The sequence below is a fragment of the Ailuropoda melanoleuca genome, chromosome 6, assembly GCF_002007445.2.
Source record: "Ailuropoda melanoleuca isolate Jingjing chromosome 6, ASM200744v2, whole genome shotgun sequence".
NCBI classification, from domain to species: domain Eukaryota; kingdom Metazoa; phylum Chordata; class Mammalia; order Carnivora; family Ursidae; genus Ailuropoda; species Ailuropoda melanoleuca.
In genome coordinates this window covers 106,065,768-106,079,461 of record NC_048223.1, presented here as the reverse complement: position 1 = coordinate 106,079,461, position 13,694 = coordinate 106,065,768, and the positions used below count along the sequence as shown (strand labels likewise).

Genomic DNA, 13,694 nt, shown 5'->3' with positions numbered 1-13,694 from the left:
TTTGGGCCATGTAGCATTATTATGGCGATACCTGACTGATAGCCCTAGATGAAGAAAACAGCCCAAAGAGAAAAATCTCAGCCAGGTATATAGCTTTGATGTACAAAAATACATTTATTTTCAACAATTTCAAAACCACTGTCTTTTTTTTTTTACAGTAGAAATATTCAAATGGAACAATAAAATCAAGAACAGTATATGTACATATACTGTATATATAGACATGACTCATGCATTTGTATTCCAGTATTTAGTACAAGTATTGCAACTGTCTGCCCCATTTAACCCTTGAAACAAAAAAGCAGGATCTTGAGAAGCACTCCTTATCCCCATCTATGCTGTAGCCAGTCAGACTGTTCTGGATCGCATTCTCTCAGGGTCTCACAGAGAAGAAGGCGAACGATATCTCACAAAGATTCACAGGTACAAAAATCCGGCCTTTCCTCCCATATATATACAGGATACCATTGTGTACAACAAGTGTTCTCAGGCTGAGCCTGAAGAGAAAACAATGCTACAGCATGGCTTAGAGTGACCTACGGAACAGAAGTGGTGTGTGCGAATGGGTGGAGGGGCTGGGGCGCTGGGGACGAGAATGTGGGCTTTGAATGCCACTTGCCCCAGAGGCAAGAACTATCTTAAGGGAACTGAAGGCAGACATTTGACTTTAAGGAAGTTGTGTACACCTGACAAGCAAATAGCACAGCTTTGCTAAAATCATCTTTGACTAATATCATGAAAGGCTAGCCCCCTATTTGGCCTGCAAGGGCTTATAAAGACTCGTGATGCCACTAATGCCACATTCTTCCCAACCGCTGTGACTCCTCCTGTGCCAAGATGAACTCACCAGGCCTCACCTGGTGCCCAGGGGACTTTTCTGAGCTCAAAATAGCCCAAGAATTCTCCAGAAGGATTACCCATTTCCATGGAATCCAACCAGAAAGCAGAATCACTGTCCCTTTCAGATCTGTGGCCAAGCTTCTTTAGAGAAAACCCATCTTCTCAGGCTGACAAATACCCTGCATGCTTTCCTTTTTGAGGGGTGAAGCCTTGTTTCCCCACCTGTGTCTCACTTCGAAGTCTCCAGTGGGCTTCATCTTGCCACTTCTCCCAGGTCACTGATGGCACAGAAAGCCCCCCATATTCTAGGATGTCCCTCTAGTCCTTCCTTGACGACTTGTCCCAGAGAAGCCCTCCCCCCGCCCCCCTTTATATACACAAGTAGAAAGCAGCTATGGCATGGGCACAGCGATGCAAGAGTTAAGTGTGACAGACAACCGGAAAGCATCCAGAACCCAACACATCTTGCAGGCCTGGGGGTTGGTCAGCTCTGAGGGTGAGTGCATAAGCCAACACACGCGTCTTTCTTTTTTCTGTTTTCTTTTTTACTAAACATTAAATTATTTCTTCGGAAATAAAAAGCTATTTACATTGTAATTATATACAGTAAGCTGTCTGTAGCCTTGCTATTGACATGCACGAGGCAGGGCCTCATTCATTAAGGTGTGCAGGCTTTCTGCAGCTACTTTCACTCCCCACCAACCCACCTCCCGCAGATCTAACTGGGAAATGGTGTGTGTTTCAGGTGTGTGTGTCGGGGGGAGAGTGTGGATGATGTTGGGGGGGAGGGGCACAGGAGAGGTTAATGAGAAGCCAACCCAACTTAAAAAAATAAAAAATAATTTAAAAAAAGAAGAAAAGAGACCACTAGGAAAAAGACAGTTCTCACACAGTCAGTGGCAGAATAAAGCAAGAAGGCCATGGGAAGATGTGTCCTTTGCCCTTAGCACAAATACAGCCATTTATTCTTTTTGTCTCATTTGAATCAGCTAAGAATGCCTTTTGCCTCCCAAAGCTAAGCATCTGCCTGCTATTTATGAAGGGGCCCTTGGTAAACAAAAGGTAAAAAAGACATTTTCATTTTTCCTTAATAATAGTCATAGTAATCATCAAAAATAAAGTCAGAAAGATGGTTAAGCACGTGGCTGGTTGGTATTAAACGCTAGTGCAGTTGGGGATCTCCTTTGTGCTTTCGCTGTTTGCAATGGTGGCAATGCCGCCTGCGGGAGAGAGAAGACAGACAGACAGACAGAAAAAGGATGTCAGTTTCACAAGGGCACGAATCTTCATCTATTTTATTTACTGTTACATACCAAGCCACCTTGAGCAGGTGGTTAGTAAGTATTTATTAAATGGAACACCTGGCTAGCCTATCCTACCAGCTCATTGGCTTCTTCTGTCACCTATGTTTAAAGTGTCACCTCTCACACCAGCACATGAGTGGGGAGCAACGCCTTGCCATCTTACACGCCACTGATGACGACCGTAAGAGCTGTGCAAGTGAACACGGACTCTGTGGCAGGCTCTGTGCTAATGACATACTCTCATTTCGTTATCACCACAATTTTAGAAGGTAGGTACTATTATTCCCATTTCACAGATGAGGAATACGCTAGAGCCCACATTTATGTGGTTATTAATTAGGACATCTGCTGCTTTTGCTTCATAGAAAAAAAAAATCTCAACAGTAATGGAGAATTGGCCTTATCCCTCCCCCACTCCAACTCCGACACTTTCTATCTTGGCCTACTTTTAAGGGAAAAAAAAATTTTTGCCTCTTTCATGTGGCCAGAAGTGGCAGACAAATTTAAAAACACAATTGTGTCTCTGTAGCTAGCTGTTTCCCACCCCCTCCAGTCTGGCAGGAGCTGAAGGATAGGCCATGTGAGCTGACTGCCCTCAAGTTCGGAGGACAGAGGACACAGGAGCTTGGTGATACCAGCACACATACCTATGACCCGGGTGTCCAGCTCTTTGTCCAGCAGTTCCTCGGGCTCGGTGAAGTCACTGAGTGTGATTTTGGGGGCGTTTTCACTTTGGCTCACTGACCCAATCATCTCCTGCTCCTTGTCGTGTTGGACTTGAGCATAGATGTTAATCCAGGGGATTTTCCTACAAAAATCAAATTATGATCACAGGGTACACCAAACTTGAGCCATTGGGAGGTTCTGGGTCATAAGGGGAAGGAAGAAGCTATTTGTAGGACAGGCCAACATCTGGAAAAGGGACTGGTCACCCACTGTAGCCATGAGGCCAAGAAACACAAGGCCAGAGACCAGATGCCCAGGGGAGATGTAAACCACAAAACTGCCTGGAGATTGCACCTTCTTCTGGAGTAAACTGAACAGTTGTCAACAGAAGGGCAATGCTGCTGAGCAAGTATGTGCTAAAACCCTTAAAATACTTGTCCGTTATTAAGTTTTTCAAGGAGCTGGACTTTCACACACATAAGGTTGTATCACAGTGAAAAGACATCTTTTTCTAAAGTTGTATCAACTTAATCAATTCACATTGGTTTCCTTTATGAAGAGCCAAGAAAGAAAAGGCTTCTAGCCATTGCTACTATCTTCAGAACACCACCTGTGGGCCAAAGATCTTAACTACTTGGATAGTCAGTTTCCTCATCTGCTAGATGGGAGTAATAATAGCTTCCTTGTAGGATTGTGGAGAGGATTAAGGCAAGGATTAAAAGAAGCTAAATAATCTCCTTCAAAGACACAAAGGTTGTAGGTCTGGAAACAAGGCAGAAAGACTTAAGGTTGGAGGAGCAGCCAGTTGAGATTGGAATTTTCTTGGAGGATTCATCTTCTGACCCCTCTCCATATTCCCTGGCCCACTGGGTTCCAGGCCTATAGCCCACTGTGAACTCCTTTCACCAAGTGCTTCTCAGACTTTAATGTGCTTATTTCTCACCCAGGTTCTTGCTAGTGTGCATTTGTGACTTGATAGGTCTGGACAGGATGGGGTGAAACAGTACATTTCTGACAAGCTCCCAGGTGATGCTGAGGCTGCTGGTCTGAGCCCCAAACTTTGAGTTGCAAGAACCTAGTACATTAAACTCGTCCCCACCTTGGGGACTTGGAACCAGCTGTTCCCTCTATAACACTCCTCCTTCTACTCTTCTCATGATGGTATCCTTTTTGTCCTTCAGAACTTGGCTCTGAGAGGCCTCTCCTGACCACCCCACCTCTCCTGTGAAAAACATAGAATTATGGGATGGTGTTTATGAAAGAAATGAATAGGGTGCTGGGTTTAGGGCAATGTAAGAGGCAAGTCTGCTGATTTTGTCTCCCATGTGTGCCGGGTCTATATTCTCTGTCTTCTCTGCTGTACATGCAACTTAGCACAGTGCTTGGTACACAGCTGCTATTCAGTATTTGTTGAGTGAATGAATAGATAACCTCAAAACTTGTGCTCTTTCTACTTTCATATATTTGATTCTCAAACAAAAAGACCATGATTTTACCTTGGGATATTATCTCTAGAAGAGACCTCTCTTACCCCATTAAATGATGGGGAAATTGGATTAACATCCAGACATCCTGAAGCTGATCACTGGTAATGATATTATTAAAACTTAAGGTATCTGACACCCACCCCAATCCAGAACATTCTGCACATTTCCTAAAGGTGAATCACTCTGTTGCCCTATGACCAAGCAGTGGTGTTTTCAAGCTTCTATACTCTCTTCCCTACTCCAGCCCCAACAAGATAGAGTATGGGGTCATTTAATGAGGTTAGCTTATAGCTAATTCATTAAGAGAGATTCCAAAATAGGTATGAAACACGGGTAGTTCCTACCACTCCTTTATGCTGTTTTTGTTTCTTTGATGGTTGGTTTTTATACATTAAGAGAGGTGTCCTTGTGACTCCTACTGGTCTAAACCAGCTTAAAATAATTTACAAGGACCTTAAGTGAATAGATTCTATGTGAGGCAGCAGACCGCAGGCTCTCTAAATATGTACAATTAAAAATTCATGCTGGCCCTTACTTTCCTCTTATCTAAATAGAAATGCCGCCTAATGACTTAGATTTCTTCAAATCATGAAAGTACATATTACTCATGAATGGTGGGATCAGCGGTAATATTTATTAGGTGCTGGAGGTGGCTGAGCTCTTCCTGATCCCACAGGTTTGTGTACTTCAGAGCTCTAGCCAGAGTTCACTGCCTCCCCCTTGCTGCTTTCCTAGCCGTACCTGGGAGGATGTGGATAAATCTGCCCTTACAAAGATTGTTCACTTTATTTCAATATCTAAACAACAGGCAGATTTCTTCAACATTTTTCATAGATAGGTGGGAGGGAGAAAATTTTATGTCGTCATGTGCACATTTTAAAAACTTGTCAAGGGGCGCCTGGGTGGCACAGCGGTTGAGCATCTGCCTTCGGCTCAGGGCGTGATCCCGGAGTTATGGGTTCGAGCCCCACATCAGGCTCTTCTGCTATGAGCCTGCTTCTTCCTCTCCCACTCCCCCTGCTTGTGTTCCCTCTCTCGCTGGCTGTCTCTATCCCTGTCGAATAAATAAATAAAATCTTTAAAAAAAAAAAAAACTTGTCAAATTGCTTTACATATCTTAACACATGCACCTGAAGGACTATGAGAGAGTATCAGACTAAGCCCTATTTTTGCAGGTAAGAAAGGTGGGAAATAAAGAGATTCAGGGGCCTCTCTTGGCCNCTTGTCAAATTGCTTTACATATCTTAACACATGCACCTGAAGGACTATGAGAGAGTATCAGACTAAGCCCTATTTTTGCAGGTAAGAAAGGTGGGAAATAAAGAGATTCAGGGGCCTCTCTTGGCCTACACATTCATGTAGGTCTTAATAGAGAGGGAAGATGGATCAACCGAATCGCCCATGAAAACTTCAGTTTTTGTTTGCTCCAGCTCTCAGTGTTAGGAGCCCATGGGAGGAAATTTAGGTCTCCCTAAATTTCTCTGAAGCAAGTAGGCTTCAGACTGTGATTAAAGACTTGCTAAGGGGAAAAAAAAGCTAGAAAAACATATAAAAGCTCAAAAGTTTTCTTGGATAACCAGAGAAAAACAGTTCTACAGTATAGAAAGAAAGTCTTGTTAGGCAGAATTTTCAGANGCTAGAAAAACATATAAAAGCTCAAAGGTTTTCTTGGATAACCAGAGAAAAACAGTTCTACAGTATAGAAAGAAAGTCTTGTTAGGCAGAATTTTCAGATAAGGAAAGCCATGTCATAATGATTTCTAATTACTTTGTCTAAACTTCAGAAAATAACTGTCCCAGAATAAGATCAAATATGAGAAACAGGGTGATATTTACTTAAAGGAAGCTTGGGGTTCATGGTGGCTCTCTTCTCCTTCCTCTCTTAAGTGACCACTTGGGGGATTGAGATTGTTTCCAGTGCCTGGCACATAGTGGACACACCGTAAATGTTTGTTGGATGAATAGGTGGTTTAATGAGTTAATGCTGATGATTACACCGAGAAAGCGTTGGGTCTGAAAACTTGTGTGGCCAGTGATCTGGAAACAGAAACAGAACTGCCCTTTCTCTAGATGTACTGAATGTTTGCTAGCCAGGGGCAGAAACTTAAATTTGAATTAATTAAAGTGAATACAATTTAAAATTCAGTTCCTCAGCCATACTAGCGGTTACTGCATTGGACAGTACAGCTTACGGAGCATTTTCATCATCGCAGAGAGTTCTATTGGACAGTGATTAAAGAAGCAAAGGAGCCTCTGGGAAGTGCAGATAAGAACCTGACCTTTACTCATTAGCAAGCCCAGCACCCTCCATAAAGCCATCACAAGAGTTCTAGGCAATGGGGAGAGAAAAAAGACCAAAGAAATGAAAGAAGATCCAACAGGACCTCAACCAAAGGGCTTGAGCATTGGGAAGAAAACTTCCAGAAAAGGTAGCTAGACAAGAAAAGGTAACTGATGATTGGTAAGTGTACTTAGCTAATTATCCTGTTCATCCAGTTTGAGTGGTGTCTGTTCCCTGTGGCCTTAGCTACATGATTCACTGTCAGGGACACAGAAAGAGTTGGCTGATATTGGGAAACTACAGAGGTAGGATGATTCAGAGATGTCATTAGCTGGCAGAGATTCAAGAATTCCAATGTACACATTTAGAGATGCCTACATTAATAGCTTGACTGTCCAGGGAGTTTAGCAGCATTTGTAAGAGAACAGAACATTTCCTAAGTCACAGGATGTCTTGCCTTAGTTTGCAGATGCCTAACACAAATACCTTTCTGCAGGACTTCTACTGGCTCTTGTCCTCCCCAACCATGAGGTTTTAGAAGCCAGAAGGTGACAAATTTGGTTTAGCTGCTCTTCAAGCTCCAGCAACCACCAGGCTTCTCCACAATCAAATCTTTGGAAGAATAAAGGTGTGCTTTGCACATAACTGAAGTACACCAAAAATGGGTGTTGCCTTCACTGGACTGTTTCTATATGGAATCTTTGTTCTCTACTTGTGGTATGAAGGTTTGTTCCCATCTTCAAAGGCAACACGGGCACATGGGTTCACATGTCTTGATCCAAGGGGGTATGAACTCACACACTGGTCTATTAATTGAGTAGGAAGGTAAACCTCACTCTGTCCTGATATGAAGGGTGTTGGAGGCTTCCTGCTAGTTTGGTAATGCTGAGATGTATATTGAGGAAATCCCATGTTCTGAAGCCTGACCCATCCACGAGAGGGCCGCTAATGAGGTCCGAGGGAGAGGGTGGAGGGAATCACCTCTACAACTGATCGCTTTCACAATCTAAAAGCATTACCTTCAGTGTCTAGAAAGACTCCCAGGACCAAGTTTTGCTTTTGGAATAATCAATGATATTTTTACTTTAACCAGTCTTTCTGCGAAGCACATTTCCGTGCCACTGATACCATTTTTTTGAGAACCGACCATGTGCTGTGTTGTGACACAGAAGTCACCTTTGGAGGTCACATTCTCTGTTATCTATAATAGCTTAGCCTTGTTGATTATTTAGTATGGACCAGGTATAGATGTTATTATATTTAAACTGCACAGCAAGCCTATTAAGTAGTGTTTTCTCCATTTTACGGATAAAGAGACTAAGGCTTAGGGAGGCAGATTCAATTGCCCAAAGCTACAAATGCTAAGTTAAAATTGGGTCTGTCTCATTGCAGAGTCCATACTCTGAACCAGGACACCTCTTGTAGAAGTATTACATTATTCAAATAATGCTACAGAATTATTGATTTCAATTTCATGTTTTAATAAGTATCCTGTCATGTCACTCCTGTGGCCTTCAAACATAATTTCCGAATACATGTGAAGTTTGGTTTTTCCTGATCAATTGCCCTTTAGAAACAGGAAAAAGAGGAAGAAGAGGGAGAGGGATAAAGGTTGAATATCTTTAGCATGCAAATTTACACAGAGAGACCAGGTAGCTGTAACACAAGATNCCTGTGGCCTTCAAACATAATTTCCGAATACATGTGAAGTTTGGTTTTTCCTGATCAATTGCCTTTTAGAAACAAGAAAAAGAGGAAGAAGAGGGAGAGGGATAAAGGTTGAATATCTTTAGCATGCAAATTTACACAGAGAGACCAGGTAGCTGTAACACAAGATAAGAAAACTGTGTGTGTGTGCACGTGCACATGCACATGTGTGTGTCTATGTGTGCACCAAATTTCAGCTGCATTTTGTCTACTTTTTTTTTTAAAGATTTTATTTATTTATTTGACAGAGATAGAGACAGCCAGCGAGAGAGGGAACGCAAGCAGGGGGAGTGGGAGAGGAAGAAGCAGGCTCGCAGCGGAGGAGCCTGACGTGGGGCTCGATCCCATAACACCGGGATCACGCCCTGAGCCGAAGGCAGACGCTTAACTGCCGTGCCACCCAGGCGCCCCTGCATTTTGTCTACTTAACCACCCTGAATAGGTGGTAAACTGTAGAAAAGATCTCCTGAATATCCAATACCTTACTTTAGAAATTTAGGTGAGGTTTNGGGGCTCGATCCCAGAACTCCGGGATCACGCCCTGAGCCGAAGGCAGACGCTTAACTGCCGTGCTACCCAGGCGCCCCTGCATTTTGTCTACTTAACCACCCCGAATAGGTGGTAAACTGTAGAAAAGATCTCCTGAATATCCAATACCTTACTTTAGAAATTTAGGTGAGGTTTAAAAATTCTTTCCACTTCTCTTGAAGAGAATAAATTGATGCATAGGCTATCCCTTATTTTCCTAACTCAATATACCTATAAATTGGGTAGAGTTCAGATTCTTAAACCCATTTATTCCTTGACCTTCAACCATTCCTGCTTTCCCCCAATGCCAAACAGAGCTTCAAAAGAATTAATTTCACATATTTGGGATGAGTTTAGGAATGTTGGCTATAGAAAGAATCAGCTCCCAAGAATCTAGCCTCACTCTCAAAATTGAGTGATAGTAGCACATACCTTTTGAACTTGTAGATCAGAAACACAGCCAGACCGACAAACACGACTGACAAGAGCATAAGCATGGCTGAGCTGCTGTGCCCAGCACTGGAGTCCACCAATGGAGCTAGGAGAAAAAAGCAGACTGCTCACTTGGAAGCTGCTAGATGGAGGGAGTTCCCATCAGAGATGGGAGGTCAGCTGATGTCCCACCCTTATATCCAGTCTCCAACTGCCCTGCTCTGTGTGCTATCTAGGCACAGGAAGCTTGGTTTCAATGATGAAAACAGTATCCTCAGTCACAGCTTATCAGCTTATCAAGACGCGTAAACTCCTCTGCTCCACCTGGAGAAACTTACCGTTCTTGATATAAACTGAGTAATGTATATTTAGCTAAGGGGAGTAGAAGAGGGCCTTGAATGCTCTTTCTCTTAGAAGGCCCGAGTGCCTGTCAACATAAGTATGGGTGGCCCATTGGGAACTCTGGATTAAAAATTCATGCAATGCTTCATTCTTTTCCTTTCCACAGTTCTGCTAAAACACTGCTGGGTGGGCACATTTAGAACCTCCACATCTGAAAAGTCTTATATTAATAAGAGATATTTAGCAAAGAGGCTCTCCTGGAGAGCCAGTAGTGCATGCCCCATGGGACATACCTTTTCAAATGCCTTTTACAAATCAATCACTAGAGCTGATCTCTGTATCCATTTAGATTTACCTGTTGTAAATCAAAAGGAGTTTTAAAGTTATCTCATGTGGCCTCGAAACCAAGATTCATGGAATTGGAGAACTGAAGAAAGTAAGAGACCCTGAGGACTACCCACTATAATCCTGACTGTTGCAAAAAAAAAAAAAAAAAAAAAAAAAAAAAAAAAAAAAAAAAAAAAAAAAAAAAAAAAAANAAAACGATTAAGTCAAAGCCCAAGAAAATTGCAGATTTCCCCCCAAGGTCATCCAGGGATTCAGTAGCAAAGCCATAGCTTCTAATGAAGTCTTCTTGGCACCTCAACAGGAAGCCCCAAGAAAGATGTGATTAATCTTTCATAACCATCACTACATACAAGAGCCCTGCCCTCAAAGCTATTTTCAGGCATTTGCGGAGAAGCATCTGCTAATGATCTCCTCCCTTTTCCTCCCAGTATGACAGATCACCACCCTCATTTCCCCGTGGATCCCAGCAGGAACTCACCTAATGTCAGCTGTGTGACATACACAATGACTTGAACCCCTGGCTTCAGCTCAAACTGCACCAAGTTTTGGTTTAGAGCATTAAACAGCATCTCTACAATCTGAAAAAAAAAAAAAAGAGAGAGAGATAGAAGTGCACAGGAAGACATGACATGAGACAGTCCTTCTTCGTGGAGCAAGAAACCAGGGTCAAGAGGCAAACAGTGACCAAGTTCAATCGGCAGACAGGATATTGGGACGTCCTCATCAATCTGGCTCACACAGCCCTCGGAGCCCTGTGAGGCCAAGGAAGCAGTTGGTGTTATTCGCTTATACTGGTGAGCAGAGTGAGACGGAGAGCGTTATGTCCAAAGTCACTGAGCGATTTACAGTTGATAACAGACATCGTGGCTTCGCTCAATCTCTGGTTCAGTGCTTTTTCATCCATGCCTTTATAACTCACCGTAGCACAACCTATTGTGGTTTCCAATGAAAGGACGTCAACCCATCATTAGTTCTTTAATCTAATGAAGTAACACACACAGGGTAGAGCAGCCCCTGCCAGGATTAAAGCCGGGACATTCGTCCCCAGCTCACTCCTCTGCTTTTTCTCTTTCGGAGACAATGGGAGGCAGACATCAAAGCAGATGCTGCCTTCTTTTTATGGGATAATTTTTCCTCTTTACTTTTCCCCAGCAAGTCTCGGAACACATAACATCGATTTAATCACTCTGTAATTCCCACATGAAAGTGAGGCCGACTTGGGCTGTGGTCCCTAACTCTTATCTGGCTGTACGCGCCTTAATATCACAGCTGCTATTCATCACCGTAATTACCTATTTATCTAAACGGATGGATATTGTAGCTTCCAAATATAGTTCACACATGCCACTTGCTATTTCAGAATAAAGAGGTCTTGTGAAAGTGATGTATGCACTGAAAGGGTGAATTTATTTCCGGCCAGCTTGGATATGCAGCCCTGCACGGCAAGGATCTGCTTCATTATCCGGCCGCATGGACTGTGCTGGTGTCTGTCCTGCCCAAGGAGAACAGTTGCTGGCCGTGGGGACGAGGTAGCAGCTAGGTGAGTAGCGGAGGGACACAGATGTCTGCACAACGACTGCCTCGTGTGGGAGCAGATGTGGGCTTTGCACCGACATTTAGAAGTCTCAAACTCACTTTTTTCTCCCTCTCCTGACTTAGCATCATGGGAAGGCAGGGAAGCGAGTGGCACAGCACAGCCCATGAGAGCCTGTAGGAGCAGAGAATGAGAGGGGGAGAACCAGCTCCTTTACTTCAGGGATCGCGTGCCCATCACAGAACTACACACCCCTTCAATGAGGACAGTAAACCACAGTCCCTTTGGACATGCTGTTTCCTTAGTCAAAACACAACGAAGCAATCCATCTCTCTCCACAGACACACATTTAAAAGCAGCTCGTTTTCTCCTGAAGCGGAACCTTAGATGGATCAGGATCTTTAAGGACAAGAAGCCTGTTTTCCCGGAAATCACAAGGACACTCAAATCCCTCCCTCCTTCTCCTGTGTCCGCCCCACCCCCCAGGGGGCAGGTCACTGGGCAGGAGAGCTGAGGAAGTTCCAGGAATGCCAAATGCTGGAACGAGGGCTGCCGGGCCGCCTTCCCTTCTCGTGTGCCAAATGCTCCAGGCTGTGGTCATCTTCCGGGCAAGCCTGTTGTTCCTCACAGCCCTGGGTGCTGGACAGACGGACAGGCTGCCGGGCCAATGGGAGGACGCTCCCCCCATACTGCGGCTGGAGGTGCGGTTTTATGCCCTTAGACGGGAGGTGCGGGCAAGTACCCAGACCAAGCGCTCTCTCACTTACTTGTTCCAGGTCCTCTTCGTTGCCTTTCCTCCTCTCCGTCAAGTTCTTGGGGGGAAGGATGAAGAGCTCTGCTGAAGTGGGGAGGCCAGGGAACACGGCCACTAGGATCTGGTCTTCTGGGACACCAGTTACCTGCAGAGACCACAGAGTAAAGCCATGGACGAGCCAGCCTCCCCGAGTCCGTGACACGAAGCAGAACACACTTGGGTATAAGGCTCACGTGTGTGCCGCCTTACACAACTTGTGAGGCACAGGGCCCAGTATATATCCAGACTTCCTTTCTGTTTCCCCTTGGAAGTGCTATGATTCGTCTCACCCCCTCCTCTGGCTCTTACATACATTTTCACTGCAACTAAAATACTACAGTGATTTTCAAAATATTGTTTGCTGGGAACACTGGCTAAACTCTTCCCATATTTTCCATTATTTCTGCATGGAGAGGACTAGAGCTTCTGGCAAAAACATGAACGTGCCAGCTGCAAACAAGGAATACGAAGTTACAAGCAAACGTGGGGAAATGCAAATTTAAAAAAAGAACAAGACAAGCAGTGCTATTTTCACTTACGAATGCAGGATTTTTGTATTAAGTTAAAATTGCTAATATTGGTGAGACATTGGTTAAGAGGCTCTCTCATTTGCTGCTGGCAGCACTAAAAAGCAATGCATATTGCCGATTTGTTTTTCAAAAGACTTACTTTAAGGCCATAAAAATATTCAGATCCTTCATTCAGTAACTGTAACTTGGAGTGTTTGTCCTAAGGAAATGGTCCAAAATATAGAAAAAGCCACATACAGGAAGAAAAACATTATTTATAATAGCTAATAAATGGGGAAAACTCAGATATGCAAAAACTTAAGTAAATAATGGTATAATCACCCGATAGAATATTATTTTACCATTACGATGATAATTAGTACAGTCAGCCAACATGGAAAATCATTATGATAGCTGCATTCTGATCTATTTCCTTACATTTCTTTGTTTACAACCCTATAAAAATAAAAATGTGCAAGAGTAAAGAACCAAAATAAAACACTAAAAGTGTTAAGATGCTGAGATTGTGAGTGAATTTTTTTCTATTCCTGGGTGTTTAGTAAAAGAACTATATTGCTTTTTGATAAAAACTTAAAAAAAGCTTCTGTCTGGAGGTAAATTCCTAAAATAAACAAAACTCTGAGTCACCCCCCGCCCCCGATAAAGAGTGTGGTGATTCTTCCCTATGTGTCTCCTGAAGGTCTTTTATCCAGAACCCCTCCTCTTCTTCTGCCAATTCAAATAGGGTAGTTTCTGATTTGGCAGAAATATCTGCCTCCTCCAAGAAGTCTCCCCTGACTATCTCCACCTGCAGTGACCTCCTCCAAGTTAGCCTTTCACGCTAAGCATTTCCAGATACCATGTCTACCACATTTCGGGGACTTAGATCATCTTGACTGTGACATGAATAAATCTGGCTGATA

At 43.5% G+C, this 13,694-nt stretch overlaps 1 protein-coding gene across 1 annotated transcript in view; it reads right to left on the bottom strand.

Moving 5' to 3' along the window:
* Nucleotides 1-247: 247 nt before the first annotated feature.
* The window catches only part of SORCS3 (sortilin related VPS10 domain containing receptor 3), a 606,047-nt gene continuing 592,600 nt past the window's right edge, over nt 248-13,694 (bottom strand). Inside the window, exons 22-26 of the mRNA XM_034663620.1 lie at nt 12,237-12,368; nt 10,414-10,513; nt 9,246-9,351; nt 2,792-2,952; nt 248-2,060 (exon numbers count right to left, since the gene is read on the bottom strand). Of these exons, the coding sequence (XP_034519511.1) occupies nt 1,996-2,060; nt 2,792-2,952; nt 9,246-9,351; nt 10,414-10,513; nt 12,237-12,368 (564 nt within the window). The 3' untranslated portion in view covers nt 248-1,995. The remainder of the gene's footprint in view (nt 2,061-2,791; nt 2,953-9,245; nt 9,352-10,413; nt 10,514-12,236; nt 12,369-13,694) is intronic.